At 51.3% G+C, this 24,035-nt stretch overlaps 2 protein-coding genes across 3 annotated transcripts in view; both read left to right on the top strand.

The window, feature by feature from the left end:
• The window catches only part of RPH3A (rabphilin 3A homolog (mouse)), a 68,825-nt gene extending 62,371 nt beyond the window's left edge, over positions 1-6,454 (top strand). For both annotated transcript variants that reach the window (XM_006900983.1, XM_006900982.1), the window contains 3 exons: positions 2,009-2,090; positions 3,646-3,742; positions 6,324-6,454. In XM_006900983.1, coding sequence (XP_006901045.1) covers positions 2,009-2,090; positions 3,646-3,742; positions 6,324-6,454 — 310 coding nt within the window. The remainder of the gene's footprint in view (positions 1-2,008; positions 2,091-3,645; positions 3,743-6,323) is intronic.
• A 5,024-nt stretch (positions 6,455-11,478) lies between these two features.
• OAS3 (2'-5'-oligoadenylate synthetase 3, 100kDa) overlaps positions 11,479-24,035 on the top strand; it is a 22,110-nt gene continuing 9,553 nt past the window's right edge. The window contains 10 exon segments of the mRNA XM_006901012.1: positions 11,479-11,544; positions 11,546-11,662; positions 13,567-13,849; positions 15,924-16,099; positions 17,376-17,614; positions 19,418-19,571; positions 20,105-20,304; positions 20,362-20,533; positions 21,406-21,685; positions 23,270-23,445. Coding sequence (XP_006901074.1) covers positions 11,479-11,544; positions 11,546-11,662; positions 13,567-13,849; positions 15,924-16,099; positions 17,376-17,614; positions 19,418-19,571; positions 20,105-20,304; positions 20,362-20,533; positions 21,406-21,685; positions 23,270-23,445 — 1,863 coding nt within the window.

A 24,035-nucleotide genomic window follows, 5' to 3' on the forward strand; every position in this document is an offset into this window, starting at 1 on the left:
GAGATGGAGGCCCGGGACCACACAGGGAGATGGAGGCCCGGGATTATATGGGAAAACGAGGCCCAGGTCCACACGGGGAGACGAGGGGATACGGGGCCCGGGATTGCTGCAGTGAAGCTGGAGTCTCCCAGTGAGATTGACACCTTGCCCCCCTAGGAAGCTGTGAGACTCTGTCCCCACTGGTGGGGAGGTCGTGGTCAGCACGGTTGCAGGTGCAGGAGTCCACTGCAGATCTGAAACAGCTGAGAGCTCCCTCCCACTCAGACGTCCCCCACATTCGGTCTGGAAACGCTCTTGAGAAAGAGCCTTAGACTCTTAGACCCATCTCAGTCGTGGTGACAGGACCACATCCCACATGGTTGTCTGTGTGGGTTCAGGTCCCCTGAGAAGCAGATGCTGGGGTGGGAGATTCAATGCCTGGATCCAGGGGAGACTCAGGGAGGCTGGGAGTGCTGTCCAATCGCAGTGCAAATCAGACCTGAGAGGAAGGAGGCGGGGTGGAAGCCCCCTGGGTGCGGTTCAGCAGGGAGTCCTGCAGACAGTGTTGACCACGGAGGAGGCTGCCCTGGGGCCTCTGCCACGCTCAGTCACTGGCCTCAAGCACGGACTTAGATGTCAGCCCCCAGACACTAGAGCCCTGGACGTGGAATCTCAAGGTCTGGTATCTGATGGCCACCACCGAGTAGGGCTTCACATCCCATTTCTAGCTTGACCACAAGCAAATCATTCCTCCTCTCTGAGCCTCCACGTCTTCTCAGATAAAAAGGCAACCCGTGCATGTACTTCCACTTACCTCCAGGCGGTAGCGCCAGGGTCAAGCTGTCACATTAAGGTCGTGCCATTTCAGTTGTGCTGGGACAGACACTAATCTTTCAATGAAATCCTTCCTTTTGACAGTAAAATGTGTTTCTCCGGACTAAGCTATGAGCACAGACCTCCTGGGTCTGAATCCCAGTTCTGACACCAGTTACTGTCTATTGTATTTCCATTCACGGGACCCTGGTGTGTCGGAGCAGAGCTGAGCTGCACAGTTTTCAGGGACTGTTTTTTTGGAGATAGATCACCAGCCCTTTCTTTCTTCTGAGGCACTCTCAGTGGACTCACATTGCCAACCTTTCACTTAACAGCCGAGCCCATTGACGGTACCTAGTCACTAACATTCTCTAGCTGTGTTACCTTGGACTACTGGCTTAACCTTTCTTGGTCTCCATGTTCTCATCTGTAAAATGGGGAGAGTAATACAGTGTCTCAGGAGACCTGATAGGACAGTGGTGAAAGCACTAAACTGTTAACCAAAAGGTTGTACGTTCAAACCTACCACCCCTCTGCTCCAGAGAGAGAGGTGGTCGTGTGTGTCTGTAAAGACTATGGCCTTGAAAGCCATTTAAGGCAGTTCTAGTCAGAAAGAGGTGCAGAAGTATGAAAGCGAAACAGAGGATTTCAAAGCAGCAGGCTCTGCGTGGGGCACAGTGGGGGGAAGAGGCTCGCTGCACAGAAGGAAGATCACGGGGTCCAGACTCCGGAGCTACTACTCCCCACCTGTGTGGCCCGGACCCCACCTCTCAACCTCTCTGGACCCTCAATTCTTTTTCTGTAAAATGGGCTTGTTGTGGCACCGTGGCTTTGAAGGGGGGTGAGGGATACCTGCTCACTTCAAATTTGTTGCCATCAAGTCAGAAGTGACTCACAGCTGACCCTACAGCAGGTTTTTGGGGAGGCTGCAGATCTCATGGGAGGAGGTTGCCTATCTTTTTTTTTTTCCCCTTCGGAGCCACTGATGGATTTGAACCACCAGAGAGGTGCGGCCTGTGGGTTGGCTTCCACCTCCCCGTGGCCTACAGCACCAGGGCGTAAATAGAACATTAATACAGGCAGGTTGGCGCACAGCATTGACTCATGCTTCATCCATGCTGAGGTACTGTCCTGACACTGGGAGGAGCCTCCGGGGCTTTCACAGGGCTTTGCTTGTTCCTTGACTTCATCCAACCCTCCTCTTCTCTTCTGTCAGCTGGCTGAAACCGGACATGGGAAAGAAAGCCAAACACAAGACCCAGATTAAGAAGAAAACCTTGAACCCTGAATTTAATGAGGTAAGGCTGCCCCGTTCTTTGGGAGCTCCCTGCTAGATAGTTGTAAATCACATTAGGAGGGGAAACAGAAACTGTGTCCTAGATCAGCCTGATTTTTCTGAGGGAGAAGTAATGAGTTCCTTGTCACTGGAGGCAATCAAGTCTAAACCCAATGACCGTAGATTTGGAATGACAGGGAGAAAGCCGAGTTTGGAAGGAGATCACGTTCAGTTGGAAGGGGCTGTCCCATCAGTGCGTGATGTGTGGTCCTGAGACAGCCCCACGACTGCTGGGCTCGAGCTCCTCTTTGTAACCTTTGATTTGATCCGTCTTGTTGAAGGTCGTCCTCCTCTTCACTGACCCTCCTTTACTATGCCTTTCCCTGCCACTGGCCCCTCTGCTGACGTGTCCTGAGGACCTGAGATGAAGCATCACCACCCTCCTGCCTAAAGAGCATTCTGGCTGCATGTCTTCCAAGCCGGATTTAGCCTTTTCCAGTTCTCGTAAATACGGACAGCAGTGGCCTTGGCCTTCCACGTAGCTAGCCCCACCCTCCCCCTCACTCCCCACACCCACCCATCAGGACCCGCTGGAGCGACAGTCAGTGCCAATGACCAGGCTTCTTCTCTGTTCTCACTGTCACTGCCTTGGTTCAGCGCCTGGCATTTTATGCTTGGACGTTCGCAGTAGACACCTGCCTTGTTTCCCTCTGTGGAGTATTTCCTCCACGTAAATGCAAGCTTCAAAACACAAACACACAAATCCAGAGTCTCACCCTCTTTACTAAACAGAAATACCCCAGCTATGTCTCCCTCACCTGTTCGCCCGACAGTCGTGCCCTTTCTGACTCACGTCCTTCCTTTCTCCCGCCTCAGACACCCCATCTTCATGTCGTTCTAAACTCCAGGCTGAGCTCTAACACGCCCCTCGGCCTTTTGCCCCTGCTGTTTTTTTCCTCTCTGGCAAACTCCTCAACCCTCCAAACCCAGAGGCTATTCCTCATTCCTTCTCTGTGCCTCTTTCTCTCTTGTGCTGTCCTCAACTTCACAGTTGCTGCCAGCAGGCCACTCACATGCTGGGGGTCTTTAGACCTAATAGAAAACGGAATGGATGGAAGAGTAGAAAATTGTGTGAATGCCATTCACAACCACCACCCTCTGTCAGTTCATTATAATTTGGTGGTGCTTGTGTGGATGTGAGCCTGGAGGCTGTGCCTTAAATATTTCAGACACCACCTCCTGGTAAACAAGTGTCCATGGAACGTCCAGACCGGCGTAGACTGGGAGGCAAGGCCTGGTGACCTAGTTGAGCTGCCGTGTAGCAGAGTGAGATGCCGCCTGGATCCGCGGCCTCCTCGGGACTCAACACTCGTCAGACGGTTCTCTTGTGGTCCAGGGATGACTTTGGGAATGAGATAACCAGGCCTTTCTTCCAAGTCTTCTCAGAAGAGCCATGGCAGAGCGTGTCATTAGGGCTCAGGGTCCCTCTGCTGGGAGCCTGGACCCCTGAATCCCTGGACCTCAGCCTCTTAGCTCAGGGACCCTCTCACTCACATGTCTTCCTCCGTCCCTTGCAGGAGTTTTTCTATGACATCAAACATAGTGACCTGGCAAAGAAGTCGCTGGACATCTCGGTCTGGGACTATGACATCGGCAAGTCCAATGATTACATCGGTGAGTGAGGGTCCCCGACCCTGAGCAAAGAGCTCTGTGTGTCCCTCCGGGAGGGGAGGGCTGCTCCGAGCTGCTGAGGGCAAAGACCACCCCCTCACCCAGTCAGGCCCAAGACCTAGTGTTTGGTCCAGTGTGGAAATGCCCCACCTGGAAATGTCAGCTCATTATCTATGGAACAAATCGCATCGGCAGATGCAGATATCGATTCATCTGTATGAGAGACACCTCGGTCCATCTAAAAGCCTTAACACGAGTCACAGACACTGTGTGTTTTACTGATGGAAGCTCCATGCCAGCCCTGCATCCGGCCAGGCTGCGGGCGCCGTCCCCCAGCAGCCCGTGCCCCCTCCAGCCTCAGTGTCCGTTCTGGCCGTGCTCACACTCTCTCACACTTTTTCATCAGCTGTTGCACACTTTTCTCTCCACTGGGAAACAAACAAACCGAAATCCACGTGACTAACTTTGCTGAGCTAATTGCTTTACTGCTGTGGTCGGAACCAAACCAGCAACACCTCCAAAGTCCACCTGTCATTATGTGGACTCTCCCTAAAATGCAGGTCAAGTCCGAGGGAGAGGTTTCCCTGTGCCCAGCCCTCCTCCATGTGATGCGGGAGGAAAGTGCGAGAGGGAAGACTTGTCGGGGTGCAGCCCGCAAGCGGGGTGCAGGGCTGGGCAGGGCAAACCCTGCAGAAATCTGTGGGTGTCCCGAAACGGTGGGTGGTGACCGGTGAGAGTGTTGTGTTGTCAAGTCAGCGCTGACTCAGGGCAACCCCCATAGAAGGGATCCCCACAGTCACATCCTAAACTGTGTGGTCTTCACCATCGTTGTCCATGTCTTTGAGTCTGGTGTGGATAGGGAATCTGTCCATCCCACTGCGGGTTTCCATTGGTGACTGTTGTCAGGAGTCCTCAAATCCCTTCCAGCTCACAGCAGACCCACCTTACAGAGCAGACTGCAGCCACTGCCCCAAGGTCAGGTCCATCCCGACTCACAGCAGCCCTGCACGACCCACGAGAACTGCCCCCGAAGCTGTGCTCTTGACGGTCGCAGACTGCCCCCTCCTTGCCCTCAGAGCGGCTGTGGGTTTGAAGTGCTGACCTTTCAGTTAGCCAGGCAATAACCACTGTGCCACCGGGTAGCCGCTAGAGTCCCGAGCTCCATCTGTGGCTGCCCCTCGGCGGCGGCGGTCATCTCTGCGGGAGCACATCACCAGGTGTTTTCCTCACAGAGCCGCAGGGTGGATTCGAACCCCCAACCTGTCAGTGAGCAGCTGAGCCCTTGACCGCTGCACCTCAGGGCTCCTTTTCCATCAGCAGAAGAGTGGACAGACAGAAGTGAAGCCTCGGTGCTGCCGGATGGAGCTGCTGCCGACGGAGCTGCTGCCAACTCTTTTTACGGCAGATTCCTGAGCAGCAGCCCGTGAGCTGAGGAAGCAGACAGTCACGACAGTGACACCAGCACCACGCAGGCAGCTCTGGAGACCTGGTGCTAAGAGCTGCACTGCCAACCCGAAGGCACCTGGTTCGAATCCGCCAGCTGCTCCACGGGAGGACGGGCAATCTGCTCCCATGTGAGCTCCTGCCTCTCGGGACCCGCTGGAGGGTCCGTTGTGGCTCGGTTCCGGCTCAGCAGCACACAGCACCAGTCATCTCCCCGAGGCAAAGATGAGCTCTCTCCTCCATGCAGTTCACAGCCCCTGAAACGCACTGGAGGGTCAGCTCTGAGCAGGTTCCCGCCCGACGGTGCAGAACAACACCAACACTGTCGCAGGATCTTCTGTTCTAGAAAACACCCTCATTGCTATCACGGTGGAAGCATCCTGACCCTCCAGTGGCTTCCAGAGCCTGTCGTTTGCACAGAGGGCGATTACCCATCCTTCTCCACCTGGGGGATTCGAACCCTGTGCCTTCGGGTTGGCAGCACGACTCCTTACCCACTAGTCCACCAGTGCACCTTCTAACCCCTGTAGCGCGTCCTTCACACTGTTGTCTATATGTCCATCATCTGTGTGTTGTGTTGTGTTGTGTTGTTGTTTACCATGGAGTTGGAACCGACCCATAGCTGACTCTCCAGTGGGTTTTCAGAGGCAGGAAATTGCACGGGAGGAGACTGGCCGTCCTGCTACCCCAGAGCAGCGGGTGGATTCAAACCACATACCTTTGCCGTGTAATTCCTTACTACTAAGCCACCAGAGCCCCCTGTGTACCATTTCTCTACTACCCTCTCCTGGCTTGGAAGAAGTAACAGCTCGAATGTTCCTCAGACACGAGGATGATGATGTTTTGTCAGGCTTTGAGGATGTGGCCAGGAGGGGCTGGTCCCCAGGAAAGGACGTCATGCTCGGTGAAACAGAGGGTCAGGAAGGGCGAGGGGCCCCTCAGTGAGACGGCCTGGCACAGGGACCATCAGCGGGCAAAGGGCAGCGGTGCCCTGACGGTGGGGCAGGCCCGTGCGGGGTCACTGGGGGCAGAGCCGGCTGGACCCCGTGCTCCCCGAGCCACTGCGGAGGGTCACTGCTTGGCGACCAGCGTGCGAGTCCACGGCTCTGACCCCTGGCCTCGCTCTTCCCTGTCCCCCCAGGAGGCTGCCAGCTGGGCATCTCGGCTAAGGGCGAGCGCTTGAAACACTGGTACGAGTGCCTGAAAAACAAGGACAAGAAGATCGAGCGCTGGCACCAGCTGCAGAATGAGAACCACGTGTCCAGCGACTAGGGCGGGGCCCGGCCACGCCCCCACGCCCCCCACCCAGCTGCCCACCGCACTCTGGTCTCTTCTCTGCATCTACCTCCCCCACTTGCCCCGTCCTCCCCAAGCAGGCCTGGGGGTCTCCCCTCCTGTTAGCACTGCTCCGCCTGACCCGGACGTAGGCTCTGAGAGCAGCCCCTGTGCACCCCCAGGATGGGGCCGCGAGGCTGGGGTCCAGGGCAGAGCTTCCTGGGGTGTTTGCAGACTGCTTGGCCTTGAGCGTGCGCATCCCTGGAGCTTCCTCAGCCAAGACGAAGCTCGGAGGCTGGATCCTGGGGCAGAAATCCAGCTTTCGGGTTCCCGCTGCTCCTGCTAAACCAACAAACAAAACTTAGCTTCCACTCGCCGTGCCCTGTGGGTGTCAGGGAAGAACTGCACCCCCCCTAGGGTTTTCAGTGGCTGATCTGGGGGAAGCTCTGGTGGCCTAGAGGCTAAGGAGCTGAGCTTCCAACCCAAGGGCCAGCAGTTCAAATCCACCAGCTGCTCCCCTGGAGAAAGATGGGCTGTTTCCTCCCATGCGATTTACTGTGTCTGAAAACCCTCTGGACTTAGTCAGCGGTGAGTCCGTTCTGACTTGCCAGCACATGACAGCGACGGCAGATCTCCAGGCCTTTCTTCTGAGGCACCACCCAGGGACCCCCCATCCTCCAAAATCACACCCCACCTGCCACGAAGAGAGACCACAGTGTTTAAACCACCCAATGACTAGCCACCCACCCTCCTTGTTCCAAAGGCATCAAGAACTGGGGACACAGAATATGCAAAAAGACTTCACCCCCTGCCCCTGCCTTCTGACAGGTCACCTGTTTGCTCCCTGCCCCCTGCCTTCTCTCTTCCCCTGGCACCTTCCAGTTCTCCCCACCTCTCTCCTCTCCATGGGAGGAGAACTAGCAAAAAACCAAACATGTTTATCTTAAGACATCCTCACCCCTGCCTCTCACCGGCTCAGCCGCAAACTCTGAGAAACTAGCAAACGTGTCCCAGACCTGCGCTGCTTCAGGACCAAACACTTCTCCTAGGGACAGAGCCCCATCCCCCGGGCCCAGAGTAGGGGGTGCTGCAGCCCAGCTGCATGGCAGCCTCCCCCAAAGTAAAACAATACCCACTCCTGGCCGTTTCTGACTCCTGGTGACCCTCCACTGGGCCTCCAAGGCTGTGAATCTTAACAGGGGGAGACCGCCCCATGTCTCCCCCATGGAGTGGCCAGTGGGCTCGAACCGCTGACTTTTTCAGTAAGCAGCTCCATACAACCTATAGAGGCCTCCAAAGAGGGGTGTGCTCAGCCCCAGCCTCTCTGCATGGGCACAAGAGGCATTTAGAAGACCTCGATGCTATGGGCCCGAGGGGGGCCCTCCAGAGCCCGTCTCCCTTCCTTCCCTCTCAGATAAATGAGCAGACTCCCCAGCACTCTCTGACTCCTACTTTCCTCGGAACCACCTTTCTGTCTGTCTCTCCACCTCTGTGTCTGTCTCTGTTTTGCTCTCTTCCTGTCTTTGACATGCTCTTAACTATGTCTGCAGGGAGATTCAGTACCGTCATGAATATAAAACTTTAGATACTGGCCGATCTTGACATCAAAGGCTTTTGACGTGTCGTGAATCTTTCCATATTTCTTCCCCAAAATAAAAAATACAAAGGAGGAAATGCGATGAGGACAGTGATGGGGAGAGAGAAGGTGGGGTTTGCCCAGACTCCATTGAACCTTCCAGCCTGATATGCCCCGCTGTAAACCACCACCCTCTGCAGAAGTCCCCAGACACGGGGTACACCTGTCACGTCTGCCAACCTCAGGCCATCCAGTGTTCCTTTCCTCTGCCCTCCGCTCCAGCTCCATGCATAACTCACGCAAAGACACAAAGTTCTTGCCTTGAACAAACATTTTTCTAAACACCAATCTCCTTCCCTTTTCCTTCTCCATATGGTGGTCATCCCTTCCCAACACAGCCAGTGGCCTACAAGGTGGTCAAGAGACTCCTGAGGTCACCAACAGTCTCCTGAGGTAGACCAGGAAACATCCCCCACCACCACCACCGCAAGGTGACCAGTAGCCTCTGGAGGTGGTCTGGACAGAAGCCCCCCAAGATGGCCAATAGCTTTGCAAGGTGGCCGACAGCTTCCCAGTCCACCATCTCTCAGTCCTCTCCCCACGGCCCCCCTCTGACTGTCCCCCTCAGCCCACTGCCTTCCCACCTCCCCCCTAGGAGAAAGCATGCTGGCTGTGTCGCCCAAGCCTGGCACGGCACTGGCGCTGGAATGAGCATGCTGCAAGCTGTCAGCACCCCAGAGGGGCCGCTCCCCCAACTAATGTAACCGCCTCCCCGCCCAGACCCCACACGTACGCCCCCGGTGCATGCACAGCCCGTCACCACCGTTCTTTGTGATGATGTAGCCACAAATAAAGTAGGAATATCCAGAACTGACCGGGACGTGTCCTTTCTACTTTCTAGAATATCTGTATCCCCTGAAGGACAGATACTGAGCAATGGTGTCAATCTGAAGACTAAGGTGCACCTGATCCAGGTCATGTTCTTTCCAATTACTGTGCATCAGAAAGCTGGACAATGACTAGGAAGGATAGAAGGAGAATTGATGCCTTTGAGCTGTGGTGCTGGAGAAGAGTACTGAATGTACCATGGACTGCTAAGAAAACAAACAGGTTTATCCTGGAAAGGGTGGAACCAGGCTGCTCCTTGGAGGCAAGGATTCTGAAGCTCTATCTATTTGGGGCATGTTGCAAGGAAGGGCCAGCCCTTAGATAGGGAAATTAGGCTTGGGATGGTGGAGGGACAGCGCAGGAGGGGAAGGCCTTCGATGAGATGGATTGACTCAGTGAGTTGGGGTAGTGGGGGCGGGTGTGTCAGAGACAGTAGCTTGGCTCAGGATAGAACAAGGTTCAGAGCTATGAGTTGCAGGCGACTTGATGACACATAACAACCACAGGGCAAGGACGGGGGAGCTCTTCACATGCTGTGGGAATCTCCTTAGGGACCAGTCCTTGGAAAAAGACCTGCTGGGAAAGGTAAAGGGTCCGTGTAAGAGAGGGAGACCCCAACAGTGATTGTAACAACAGACTCGAGCCTGTCAGAGCTGGGGAGGGTGGTGCAGAGCAGAGCAAGGGTCTGAGCTGTTGTTCAGCAGATCACCTGGGGAGGAGTCAGCTCAGTGGCTCCTAACCACCCTTGTGAGGGCCTGGCCCAAAAGGGCTTCAGCACTTAATCAGGAGGGGGCCTACCTCCCAGAATACATGCCCTTACTTGCCACAGAACACTCCCAGTTAAGTTTCGTCAACTATGAGTTGATGCCGACTCGACAGCACACAACCACAGGTACTTACGTAGGATGAGGTGAGACAGCCGCCTCCACTAAGTTGAGCTAAACAATTGGTCAAGTCCTCCTGCAATTCAGCCAGCTGCCACCAGGTGGGGTCAATTAGGGCCCTATGTTGTGCACCAAGTCAGACCCATAGCTCACCCACCAACGGGGTTTCCAGAGGCCGTAAGTCACACAGGCAGGTGACTTGAGGGCACACAACAACAACACATCACACAGGAGGAGACTGCCCATCTTTCTCTATGGAGCACCTGCTGGATTTGAACCATGCTCTTTTGGATTGCCAGCAAAACTCCTTACCACTAGGCTACCATATGAGATTGCCCATCTTTGTTGGTGCTGCTGGTGGATTCGAACTGCCACCGTTTTTTATTACTATGACACACTGTACACTACACCACCAGGACTTCTTGTGCACATGACAGACATCACTAGTCACTCCCACTGTACTCAGGCATCACTAATCAATAATGGCATCTGAATCCATCTCAACTCAGTGTTTCAGACAGCCACAGCTGGTCCAGTCACGTAGCAGCTGAAGACAAGGGATAGATTCCATCCCTAAAATGATTGGTCTCTTTCCCTGGGCCTGGGCACATGCCCACAGGCTGATACTTGCACGTACCTGGGAAAAGTGAGATACTGATGCACCAGACCTGGTGCCTCATGCTTTTTTCTTCAATTATATAAAACACTTGGTAACAGAGGTCAAAGCACAGTGTGCAGAGAACTGTCTCCTAGAATTACACACTGACTTTTTAACCCAGTGAGTCCAGCATTCAAATCCTGTCTCTGTCACCTTCTAAATGACAAGTCATTTAGCCTCATTGAGTATCCACATCCTTGTCTGACAGTAGGAACAACAGTAACTGCTTCTTGTAATTAACTGAGACATTTCAATGAGAGAATACCTGGAGTCCCGGACAGTCATAACCAAATACACGTTACTATTCAATTAGCACCAGCTCGTGTTGCTCAGAGAGACCATTTCTTGAAAAGAGACATTGTACTTGGAAGGGTGGAGGGTCCACGAAAGAGAAGAAGACCCTCAACGTGATGGTGGACACGGTGACTGCAGCAATGGACTTGAGTGTGTCAGAGGTGGTGAGGGTGGTGTACCATAGGACAGAGTCAGAGCTGAAGTTCATGAGCAACAACAGTACAGAAAAAACACCATTGTGCCTGTCTTGCCTCTGAACCATTGGGAGGCAGCCCTTCGAACCTACTCTCTTTGGCACCCAGCATCCCCTGAAGTGGGTTTGGTTATTATTACAAAAATAAGAACTTGAGGTAAGACCACTCTCTCACAAGGCTTCTCTGGGTGAACTGGAATGACCAACCTTGCCGTGTTAACCATTTGTGCCTCCCAGACCCACGCACGCAGCGACCCTCACACACATCCGCGCCCCCTCCCCCTCCCCCCGCCCCGTCCCGAGGTTTTTTCAGGCTGTTTTGTTCCTAGGAGCTGGGTGGGTGCAGGGAGGCCAAGGAAGCAAGGTTGGGGAGGGCCCGGAAGCGGCCGGGCTATCAGCACCGCTGTAAGAATCGAAACAGAAAGCGGGTGGGAACTGAGGCTCCCAGGAACTCCGGGAGGTGGAGGAAAACGAAACCCGAAACCCCGCGCCTATGAGAGAGAGCGGAGGGCTCACTCGGCAGCGACCATGGACTTGCGCAGCACCGCGGCCGGCGCGCTGGACGAGCTGGTGGCGCGCAGCCTGCAGCCGTCCGCGGGAGTTCGTGCGCGCATCGCGGCGTGCTCTGGGCGCACTGAGCACCGGCCTGCGAGAACGCTGGGGGCGCCCCGGAGCCCCGGAGCCCGAGCTGCGGGTGCTGAAAGTCATCAAGGTGAGGCGCCCTGTGGACAGCGGCCACTGACCCTCGTGGTCTTGGTTTCTGGGTGAGTGGCAAAGGGGATGAGGGCGGGATATAGGTACATCCAATTTATCTTGGTTTTCTTTCATGTCTTTAAATATGACCTACAAACTGGCGGCCTCCTTGAGTAGAGAGGTGTGCTGCCAACCCAAGGACAGAAGGTTCAAATACACCTTTCTCCTTGGGACAAAGATGGACAATTTTCTCCCCCAACATTTCCATACATCCTCTGCAAACCTGCTGGAGGGTCAGCTGTGAGTCTGGGCTGACTCGCCAGCACATAACAACAATAACTGTGTGTTAGTATCAAGTGCCTCGGAAAGATGAAATAGACATTGACTGTACACAAGAACCCTGTGAGATAACCCCTGCTTGACGTACGGGGAAACTGAGGCTCAGAGGCCAGTGAGAAGTTGCTAAGAAGTAGAGACAGATTTCTTACGGAGCAGCATTAGCAAAACGTTCTTGCAAACCTTTGTGCTGGTTGGAAAACTTCCTTTAAAAAAAAAGCTGTTTTGAAGGATCCCTGGCGGAGTAGAGGGTCAGGCTGAGAAGAGAGAGGTGGGCAGCTTGAAATCCTGGGAGAAGGATGTGCAGCCTCCTCGCACGAAGGGTCCCAGCCTCAGGGGGTCGTGATGAATCAGAATCAACTCTACAGCAGGTTTTAAGGCAGTTAAGTAAGGGATAAGAATGTGGGTTTGGGAGCCTGACTCCTGAGGTTCAAATCCCGGCCCAGCCTCTACTGGCTCAGGGGTCTTAAGCATGTGACAACCTCCTCCCTGGTCTTTGCAAGATGACTGCAGGAACGTCCCCTTGCCGCTGGTTCTGGGGAAGAGTGTTGACCATCCCGTGAACTGCCACAGAACAAAGACATCTCTCCATGAGTAAGTGCAGCCAGGCTGCTCCGTAATGGCAAGGGTGGGGACACTCGGTCTCACACACACTGTTGTCAGGAGGGGTCAATCCTTAGAAAGTGCCATCATTCTGGGAAAGGCAGGAAGGTCAGCAAATGAGAGGAGGCAGAGCTTCAGTGAAATGGATTGACACAGTGACTGGAGCCCGCAGATGATGAGGATGGCACCGGACAGGACAGGGTTTCAGTCTGACGTTCGTAGGTCTCTGTGGGCTGTGGTTGACTTGATGGTACCCAACATCAACATCCTTTGCAGGAGTGAAGAAAATCAACGACCCATGGAAACTATTAGCCCAAAGGACTAAGCATCATTCGAACCCAGCCCCTTGAGACCAGAAGAACGAGGTGGTGCCCGGCCATCACTGCTGACTCAGAGAGGGACCAGAGTCAGAGGCCTTGGATACAGTGGGAGGAGAAGTACAGGGAAAGTTTCAAAATTTTTTTTAAAAAAAATTACACTTACTGGTCTTTAGGGAATGGGGGAACCCCCAAAAGGATGACCCTTAATCACCTTTTAACTCTTTAAGGCTCCTCTCTCTGCCAAACAGTAGACTGACAAGGTGCCAGATAGCATCAGAGAGGAACATGCCCTACGCCAACTAACCACACAAGATCAAAGGGCAGCATTTGTCCAACGATAAAGCTCCCAAGGCAGGAAGGGACAGGAAAGGACAAATGAGAATCGTAAACTCAGGGAGCAGGTGGGTAGAGTGTTGTGACACAAATCAGAACGGGTGTGAATTGTTGAACAGAATACCAAATCACGATAAAAAAAAAATGTTTAAAAAAATCATGAGTTTACACACAGCAGTTGCTTCTTTGAAAAAACTGTGCAGCTCGAGCTTCGGTGGCCGGCTGCTGTGCTGCCACAGTCCCCACCCAGCCCACTCGCCTCACCTGAGTTGCCTACACTTGGGCACGTGCGTTGGCGAGGTTGGAATGCTGAGTGAGTGTCTCTTCACAGGGAGGCTCCTTTGGCCGGGGCACAGCTCTGAAGGGCGGCTGTGACTTCGAACTTGTCCTCTTCCTGAACTGCTTCAAGAGCTACGAGGACCAGGGTGCCCACCTGGCAGAGATACTGGTCGAGATGCGGACAGAGGTGGAATCTTGGTGGGCGGACCCTGTCCCCGGCCTGAGCCTTGAGTTTCCTGAGCAGGACAAGTCTGAGGTGCTGCAATTCCGACTGGCATCCAAGGACCTTGAAAGCTGGATGGATGTTACCCTGGTACCTGCCTTTGATGCCCTGGGTAAGCAGTGCCCCGCCTGTGGGTGGGAGGTAGGGAGATGAGACCACCTAGAGATTTTATTCTGGGAATAAAACAGAGCTTCTAGTTTTAACCCTGCCACCCACTTGCTGTGTGGCCTGGGCAAGTCTCTGTCCCTCTCTGAGCTGGTTCTTAACTAAACATACTGAGTTTGGACTAGACGGGCGTGGAAGACCTCAGTCCTCTGAGTCTGTGGTTCTCATGTCTGGGAACTTGACACTCTCCCAAGTATCTCAGGAGAATGTCCTCCAGCCGCTGTCTACAACACAAAGACGTCAGAGGCCACGGCACAGAGGCATGGCTCTGCCACTGGGGCCCAAGGACAAGGCCAGAATTTTGTAGAATCTTCTATCTCATCTTCAGAACATCCATGTGCTTTTTCCTTTCTCCTTGATAACATGTGCTTGATTTAATGTCGTAATGTGTCTTCATGCCCATATCTGTAAAATCGTTGTTGTTGTTGTTGTTATGTGTCTTTGAGTCAGAACTGACTCGTACCCAACCCTCCAGTGGGTTTTCAAAGGCTGTAATTCTCACAGGAGGAGATTGTCCATCTTTCTTCCCCAGAGCAGTTGATGGATTCGAACCACATGCCTTTAGGTTGGCAGTGCAACTCCTTACCACCAACCAGCCTACCAGAGAAGGGGGTTGATAATTAATCTGCCTTGTACACTTGTTGGGAGTATTGTTGTTGTCATTGTTATGTGCTGTCGAGTCAGCTATGACTCCTAGCAACCCTGTGAAAACAGTGTCTCTGAGCCCTGACCTATCCGGAGCTAGTCTCACTGTCTCTGACACACCTGCCCCATTGCCACAGTCACTGTGTCAATCTGTCTCATCCAGGGTTTTCCCCACCCTCTACCCTTCCAAGTATGATGTCCTTCTCCAAGGACTGGTCCCTCCTGGCAATATGCCCAAAGTATTCAATGTGTTAGTATCTAATGTCTATGTTAATATCTAATGTCTGTGTTAATATCTAATGTCTGTGTTAACACACATAAATGTTAATTTATGAAAAGAACATAGAACAGCGCTTCGCTTTTTTTTATTAATTGTAATGAAAGTTTACAGAGACCTTGGATTTCCATTCATTCATTGTTGCACTTTTCTCCTTCCCCCAATTTGTCCTTCTCTTTGAAAAGTTCTTTCATTGTTACACAATCCCTCCCCCAAGTCCACTCCACTATGCAGCCTTCACTCTGGACTCCTGTCATGACAATAATACCTAATCATATATCCCTTTTAAACAGTTCTCGCCCTCATCTGTTTCAATGCAGTATCCATTATTTATTCCATCTTTCTCAGTCTGCCCCAACCCCAGTGTCAGTCCCATTTTACAACAGTGGCACTATGCAGTATTTGTCCTATTGTGACTGAGATATTTCACTCAGCATAATTTAACTAGGGTTGTGCAAGTGGCAGAGGCCGGGCTCTCTAGAAAAGGAAATCATTGAAATTTATATATATATAAAGAGAGAGACTTGGCTCATGACCTTGTAGGGTCCCAGGTCCATGGATCAGAGGTCAGGAGAGACTTCTCATGGGCCGTGCGGAAGCTACTGACAAATCTAAGTCAGGTGAGCAGACTGGTAGCTCAGGTCCAGGGAACCAGAGGCGACAGCCAGCTGCAAGGTCCAGACCAAGCAAAGGCAGTAGAGCTTTGCCTGCATCCATACATGCTTGATGTGGGCCACACCCTCAAGGAAGGAAACTCCTTCTCAAATGACTGGCTGCTCATAGCTGACCCCACCATGAAGGTCATTGTATTATATATATAAGGTTTCAGCATGAAATTATTCTGTTTATTAGATAATATGTGAATGGGGGAGTTTTGAGGGGAGGTTGGTGCAAGTGCTTCTGACCCGGCTGGAAGATCCTTCCCTGTTTAACCACTTGACCATTCGGAGCGGGTGGGGAGACACTGGAGCACAGTGTAAACTGAGGCACAGGCCACTAAGCACCAGCTGGAGTTCTCTCCCAGATTCCCCTGCCCCTATTCTCTCCCTGCTCCCTAAGCAGGTCTCGGTGCTGACCCGGTGACCCTCTTTATCCACAGGACAGCTCCGCTCTGGCATCAAACCCCAATCCCAGGTCTTCTCCTCCCTCCTCAGGACTGGCTGCCCGGGGGGCAAGCACGCAGCCTGCTTCTCAGAGCTGCGAAGGGATTTCATGAACACCCGGCCAGCCAAGCTCAAGAACCTGGTCCTCCTGGTGAAGCACTGGTACCGCCAGGTGAGGGCACTCGGGAGGGGCTTTGCCCAGGGCACCTGGCTGGTTCCCTTCTCTCAAGAATGAGAATCATAAGAGGGCTCTTGTGGCATAATGGCAAGAAGCTGTGCTGCAATCCCAAAGGTTTGAATCCGCCAGATGCTCTGCTGGAGGAGAGATAATCTCCTCCTGTCTCCTGTGCCAGTTGGATCCAATTCGACAGTACACAACAAGAAAAAAAATTATAATTGTTTGTACCTTTCTCTTTCTAGGTATTATCTGTTCATATCCTTCATTATTTTCTATTGGACTGTCTGCCTTCTTGTTGATTTCTCAGTGCTCTTTATATATTTTGGACACTAATAAATTTTACTTCGCTCCATAATCAATCCTCATGGAAGCAGCAGTCAAGAAGTCAAATGAGGCAGCCTGTGAAGAATGAGGGGGGAGTCAAAAAATTTCAGGGAGCAGTGACGTTCATCCTAGGCTAAGGCAACACCATGTGCAGAGACAAGATGGGACAGAAAGTGGAGCACTTGGGATGGACAGACGGGATGTGATATGACCAGTGGGATAAGTAACACATGCGGTTGGAGTGGGAAAGAGAGCTGGCGAGGTGGACACAGGTCAACCAAGCAGCACCTTACATTTAAACTGAGTCATCCTTCCAAGGGTAACAGGGAGCCATGGATGGTGGTTTATTGAGGTCCTGCCCCGATATATAGAAACAGTTCCGCAGAGAGAAGGGATGAGGATTAAATGAAGATGCAGAGAGCCTCCTCCTTGATCACGTATCCCTTCTTTATTATCTCTGAAAAGGCTTATATAGGTTTCTGAAAAACACACCTGCAGGGGTAATCACATTATCTCATTTAGGTTTCCTTTCGAGATGGTTCTAGTCAAGATGGAATCAGTTCTGCTGGTTTTACAAATGTAGTGCTAGTCTTGCCTTGCAAGTTAGCCAGGCCTCTGACAGTGGTTTATCCAAAGGAGAGGGAGTAGTGATGTGGTCAAAGGTCTGTTTGCTTTGGTGGATCAGAGGCACCACGACTGATAGGCTGGCAGTTGAGAGGCTTGAACAGAGGGTGGGAAGATGTGACTAGACGTGAGCTGGCCGCTTGGTGGAACCCGAGCAGTGGGAACTGGAGATCATCCAGCTGCTCCAGAAAGAGGCTCGATCCCAGCTGCTTGTCCAGTGAGGCCTGTGGCTCCTGATACCCTGACCTCACACACCCTCCTACAGAGATATCCCGGGAAGCTTACTCTGATCCTTCTTCTCTGCCTCTCCCCCCACATACAGGTCTGCCCACCCCAGGAGAAGAGGACCAAGCTGCCCCCAGCCTATGCCCTGGAGCTGCTGACCATCTTTGCCTGGGAGCAGGGCTGCAGGAAGGATGCTTTCAGCCTGGCCCAAGGCCTCCGAACCGTCCTGGGCCTGATCCTCCAGTACCAGCACCTCTGCATCTTCTGGACCGAGTACTATGGCTTTGAGGACCCAGCAGTTGGGCAGTATTTGCAGAAACAGCTTAAGAGACCGAGGTACATCCTCCTACCCCCTGCACCAGCTCCCCTGCAGCGTGGCCACGGGGAGGTAATTAACCATCATGAACATTCTGACTGATGACTTGGATGGGAGCCCAGTGGAGATGCTCCGCATGCATTTTCTAAATCAGGGCTTGCAACTCCAGGTGTGCATTTGCCTTACCCAGGGAGTTCCGGGAGTCCAGGAGAGATCCAAATGATGAAGACCCTTGGCTGGTAACCAAGGAGCAGGCGAGAAGAATGCATGGAAATGAGAGTCACAGGGATGAAGTGGGAAGAGTGTGGCTACCCTGTGGCTGTTGTAACTAGTGTCCCAATGTCATCCCGGCCCCTGTAGAAGAATCTCATCTTTGACAAAGGAGAGGGTTGGTGGAAGGGAGAAAGACCTGCCAGAAGATGGATCAACACAGTGAGGAAGGTACAGGATAAGGCAGGGTTCTGTTCTAGTGTAAACAACGTCACTATGAGTCAGCACCAACTCGACAGCACCTAACAACAGCACGAGGAGCTTGAAGGCCAGTGTTAAGAAGCTGTGCTGCAGTCCCAAAGGCACATGGTTCAAATCTCCCAGCTGCTCCATGAGAGAAGGATGGGCAATCTCTTCCTGGGCAATTTGTTGTTGTTATTGTTGTTATGTGTCATTGAGTTGCCTGCAACTCATAACAACCCCAATGTACTACAGCCCTAAACCCTGCTCTGTCCTGTGCCAATCACACTGTTTCAGACACACCTACACTCATTACCCCAGTCACTGAATCAATCCACCTCATAGAGGGCCTTCCTCTCCTGCGCTGTCCGTCCACCCACCCAAGCATGATGTCCTTCTCCAAGGACTGGTCCCTCCTTGCAGTATGTCCAAAGTACGTCAGATGAAGCTTCAGAATTGTACACCCATGTTCATAGCAGCATTATTCACCATCGCAAGAACAAGGAAACAGCCCAAATGTTCAACCACAAACAAGTGAATTGAGAAATTATGGCACATTCACACAGTGGAGTACTATGCAGCACATAGGAGCAATAACTTTGTAAATTATTACCTAACTTGGGAGGGACTGGAGAGCATTATGCTGAGTTAACTAACTCAATCCCACAGGACAAATATTGTATAAACCCATTACTGGAGAATGAGTATAAGGACCCAGGAGGAGTGGGAGAGGCTGGAAGCAGAGGGATGTGGATGTGCAGGGAGAAGGGGGAATTAATAATTGGGCTGTACAATTTGATGAGGGAAGTGAGGGAAATTGAAAGAATTTGTTCGAATTAGTATTAGAATTTTGTAAATAAACTAGTGGCGGGAGGGCGGAGCGAGGAGAAGACTCCTTGCCTCCGAGGAGCAGCCTGGTTTAACCATCTCCAGGATGAACCTGTTTGTTTTCCTAGCAGTCCATGGCATATTCAATACTCTTCTCCAACACCACAGCTCAAAGGCATCAATTCTCCTTCTATCATCCCTGGTCATTGTCCAGCTCTCCGATGCATAGCAAGTGATTGCAACGATCATGGCCTGTATCAGGCGCACACAATTTACAGCCTCCAAAACCCCACTGGAGGACCAGCTATGAGACACTGCTGACATGACAACACACAACAACAACAACAGCACCAGTCCCCAGCAGAGTAGGCACCATTGTTATCCCTGTTCTGCAGATGAGGAAACTGAGGCTCAGAGAAGCTGAGTCCTCTGCTCCAGGCCACAGAGCTGGGAAGCTGGGATGGGAACCAGGTGCACTGGACTTCAGAGCCCGGAATTTGACCACCTAGCTCACCAGAGTCTTCATGTCCTGCTTGGTACTGTAGGCCCGTGATCCTGGACCCTGCCGACCCAACCTGGGATGTAGGGAATGGGACAGCCTGGCGGTGGGACGTGCTGGCCAGAGAGGTGGAGGCCTGTGGTGATTACTCGTGTTTCCTGGAGGCAGCAGGGAGCCCTGTGCAGTCCTGGGAGGGGCCGGTGAGTGAGGGGTCCCCAGCCTCCTAGGATTTCACTCTATCTATACTTTATAAGCAATGTTTCCTCAGCATCTGCTGAGTCAGCTTAGAGAAGGACAAGGTTTCATTTTGCATAATTATTGGTCAACTGGCCCAGTGACTGTCCACCCACAGGGATGCCTTTATTATTATTATTATTTTATTATCGTGTGTGTGTGTGTGTGTGTGTGTGTGTGTGTGTGTGTAATGTCAAATCACATCTGACCGGTACAGGAGGAGATTGTTCCTCCTCCAGCAAAGCATCTGGTGGATTTGAACCGTGCACCTCTGGGATTGCAGTGCAGCTTCTTGCCACTAAGGAATGCCTTTTGTAACTCATTCCTCCACAAAGGGAAACCCTTTTCCATTCACAAAGGCACCATTAGGACTAGCAATAACTCTCTCCTCCTCTCTGGGCCTCAGTCACTCTGGCTGTACACTGGGCTGGTGAGAGAGGGGTGGATCAGAAGTCGAAACCTCTGCCCTGAGTAAAGCAGCTTCTTCCATAACTTCCAGGGCCTGCCACGTGCTGGGGGCTCAGAATTGGGTCACCCAATCCAGAGAGACCCTGACCAGAAGACCTCCGAGGACAGTGTAGATTCCTGTGTTGTGCACCATAGAGCAAAGGATGGGCAGCCCACATGTCCAGCCCCTCCCAGTCCCTCCCAGATGGCAGTCAGTGGTGCCTCCTCTACGCCTGAGAGCGTCTCGAATGTGTCTCAGATCCCCACCAAAGAGCTGGACTGCTTCGTCCAGGACCATTTGAAACCAAGCCCTGAGAGCATCTCAGATGTGTCTCAGATCCCTGCCAAGGAGCTGGACCGCTTCATCCAGGACCATTTGAAGCCAAGCCCCCAGTTCCAGGAGCAGGTGAGCAAGGCCATCGACAGCATCTTGCGCTGCCTCCGTGAGAACTGTGTCCACAAGCCCTCCAGAGTCAGCAAGGTGAGTGAGACAGTGGAGAAGGGGAAGGGTCCCAGCAACTGACATTGGTCAGTTTGGGCTGGGCAGCAAAGGAGGGGTGGTTGGCTGGAGGGAGCTCTATATTTTAAATGCCAACATTTTTTTAAAAAAATGAGACTTCTTCTTGTGATCAAAACATATATAACAAAACATTTGCTGGTTCATGGAATCCAGACTTTCTGGATCCACGAAGGCTGGATGAACCCCCAAAACAATTATTCTGGTTCAAACCCACTCTGGGAGAATAACATCATAAAGATTTACAGCCTTGGAAACGCTAGGGTGAAGTTCTCCTCTGTCCTGTAGGGTCGCTATGGGTTTAAAGTTTTGTGGGTATTGTTGGTTCTCTAGATCTTCCTACTCGGAATAGAGCTTCATCTGTGCTCACTTAGTCCTTGGCCATAAAGATGATCCTGACTCAACAGCAACCCTGTTGGACAGGGTAGAACTGCCCCTATAGGGCTTCTTTTGTTGTTGTTGTTGTTGTTGTTGTTTTCTTTATTAAACTGTTCATTGGGATTTGACTGAAAGTTCACAAAGCAAATTTATTTTCTATTCAACACTCCTGACATATTTTGTTTTGGAACATCGATTGATTGCAATCCCCACAATGCAACAGCACTCTTCCCACTTCCTCCCTGTGCTTACTGTTTCCATTCATCCTTCTAGCCTCTCCCTGCCTGCTTTCTGAGCTTTAACTCTAGGCAAATGCTGTCCTTTAATCTCATAGGATTGTAGTTCCTTTTAGGCCACATGCTGCTAGACCTGGCAGCAGACAGAGAGCAGTTTCAAGAGTGTGGATGGTAGAGTCTGACTCCTGGGCTCATGGCTTTGTGCTCTGTTTCCCTCTACAGGGGGGCTCTTTCGGCCGAGGCACAGCCCTAAGGGATGGTTGTGATGTCGAACTCGTCATCTTCCTCAACTGTTTCAAGAACTACCAAGACCAAGGGGCCCACCATGCAGAGATCTTTGATGACATGCGAGCTCGGCTGGAATCCTGGAGCCAGGACCCAGCCAACAGCCTGAGCCTCAGGTTCAAACAGAATGGGCCTGGGATGCTCCAGTTCCACCTCACGTCCACGACCCTGGAAAGCCAAATGGACATAAGCCTGCGGCCTGCCTTTGATGCCTTAGGTGAGGACCCAGCTGAGCTTTGGGGACCAAGCATCCAGGAAACATCTAGCAACGGCGCTTTCAACCCCCTTGTAGTCTTAATTCTCTAAGTATTGCAAACTACTTTGTTGTTGTTAGATGCCATGGAGTCAAGTACAACATATGAACAACAGACCCTGACCCATTCTTCACCGTCCTCATCAACTCTGACACATTTGATCCCATTGCTGCAGCTACTGTATCAATCCCTCTCATCGAGGGCCTTCCTCTCTTTCACCAACTCTCCACCTTTCCAAGCATGATGTCCCTTTCCAAGGAATAGCCTTTCCTAGCAACATGCCCAAACTTTGTGAGATGAAGCTTCACCATCCTTGGCTCCAAGGAACATGCTGGCCACAATTTCTCCAACACTTATCTGTTTGTTCCCTTGACAGTCCATGGGGTAGTCAGCACTCTTCTCTAAGACCACAACTCAAAGGCATCAGTTCTTCTTCTGTCATCCTTATTCATTGTCCAGCTCTCAGACACATAACAAATGATTGAAAAGACCATGGCCTGAAGCAGGTGCACCTGAGTCTTCAGACTGACATCATTTCTCCTCAGTAATTTGAAGACGTCCCTGACACCTAATCATTATCATGACATAGTACAACTATTTCATGCTTTTAATTTTATAAAGCTTTTAATTGTAAAATGTTTCCAGTATACCAAAAACTGCAGACATCACACCCCCACATGCTCCAATTAAGATTAAACCAATTTAAAACAAAGTTTGGAAAAAAAAAGTCTACTCCCCTCCCTACATGTTATAACTTCATATATGTAAGAGTTTACTTTGTAGTTATTTTTCTAACTTTTGGAGTGATTATTAGTAATTGTCTGTGAGTACAACAGAGGCTATACATTTCCATCAGAGTGCTACTTTGGCATAAGTGCTGCTATGTTTAATTTTTAGTATCTCTCAGGTTGATTTTGGACTCTTAATTTGACATTACTATTTGCTCTTAGACTTGGAAGTATCTCTTAGTGTTCCTCTGTTTGCTTTTGGCATTGCTTTTTTGTTGTTTGGCTGGTTTTCCTAGAATGTAAGCAGAATATAAGTTATGTATAATGAGTAATTTGAGACTTCCTAGGTTGCTTCTGAGTGGGGAAAAAAGATGCATTGATAACTGCAAAATTCGATAATGTAGGATCTTTAGATTTAGTTTTCATTGGGTTTTGTGTTGGTTTTTTTTTTTCCTCAGTGTGATTTATTGCTTGGGGGGGGTATGTTTGGTTGGTTTTTTTGTTTCTTTGTTTGGATTGGTTTCGTTTTGCTTCTCATTTGGCCTATCAATTTATGAGTTGGATATCTTAACATTTTCTACTCTGAATGTAGATTTGCCAATTTCTCTATCATTTTGGCAACTTTTGCTTTTAATGGTGTTAAGGTATGTTATTAGGAACATGTAAGTACAAAGCATAGTTTTTGTTGAACTCTTCCTTTTCTCATTAAGTAATAAGCCTCTGCATTAAAAATTCTGTGAGTCTTCAAACCTTTTGTCTGATATTCATGGGAACACAGTCATCTCAAATTGTTCACGTGGAGTGTTTCAAATTTCACAGGGAAGCTCGGCTCCGGCACCAAACCCCAGCCCCAGGTCTTCTCCACCCTCCTCGGCACCAGCTGCCGGGGAGGCGAGCACGCTGCCTGCTTTGCAGAGCTGCGCAGGAACTTCGTGAACACTCGGCCCGCCAAGCTGAAGAACCTGATCCTCCTGGTGAAGCACTGGTACCGCCAGGTGAGGCACAGGTACACCCTGGCCCCTCCCAGGAAGTAGTAACCATTGTGACAGCTGTCACAGCCAATCAGCTCCTCCCTTAGGCAGCCATGTCCCCTGCTTCGCTTCTTATTGGTCATTTCAAGCGGAAGGACCACCTCCCCTTGTTTTATATTTTCTGTCAGAGCTGGGAGTCCTAGACTGAGAATTCTTTGTGTTTCAAGTCTCAAGTCCGAAGTCCACGTTTCTTGCGGCTGGAATTCTCCGCCCTAATGTAACCCATATCACACTACCAAGGTGTGTGATATGTTTTTCACAGCTTCAAGTCTTTGATAATACTGTTTCGCCAATCATCCTGTTCTTTCCAAAAAAAAAAATAAAAAAAAACAATCCCAATTGCCAGTCAATTCTGATTCCCAGCCACTCTGTAGGACAAGCTTAGAATGACTTGATAGGGTTTCCTAGGTTTTAAACCATATTTTATTTTATTTATTATTTCAGCATATTCTTCCTATTTTTTTTTCATTCATTCATTGTTGCACATTTTCTTCCCCTGCCCACCCTACCCCCCACCCCGTTTGCTTTTCTTCTTGAAAAGGGGAAAAGAAAAA

This window comes from Elephantulus edwardii, unplaced genomic scaffold (genome assembly GCF_000299155.1).
Source record: "Elephantulus edwardii isolate Elephantulus edwardi_28Jun2011 unplaced genomic scaffold, EleEdw1.0 scaffold00304, whole genome shotgun sequence".
NCBI lineage: Eukaryota > Metazoa > Chordata > Mammalia > Macroscelidea > Macroscelididae > Elephantulus > Elephantulus edwardii.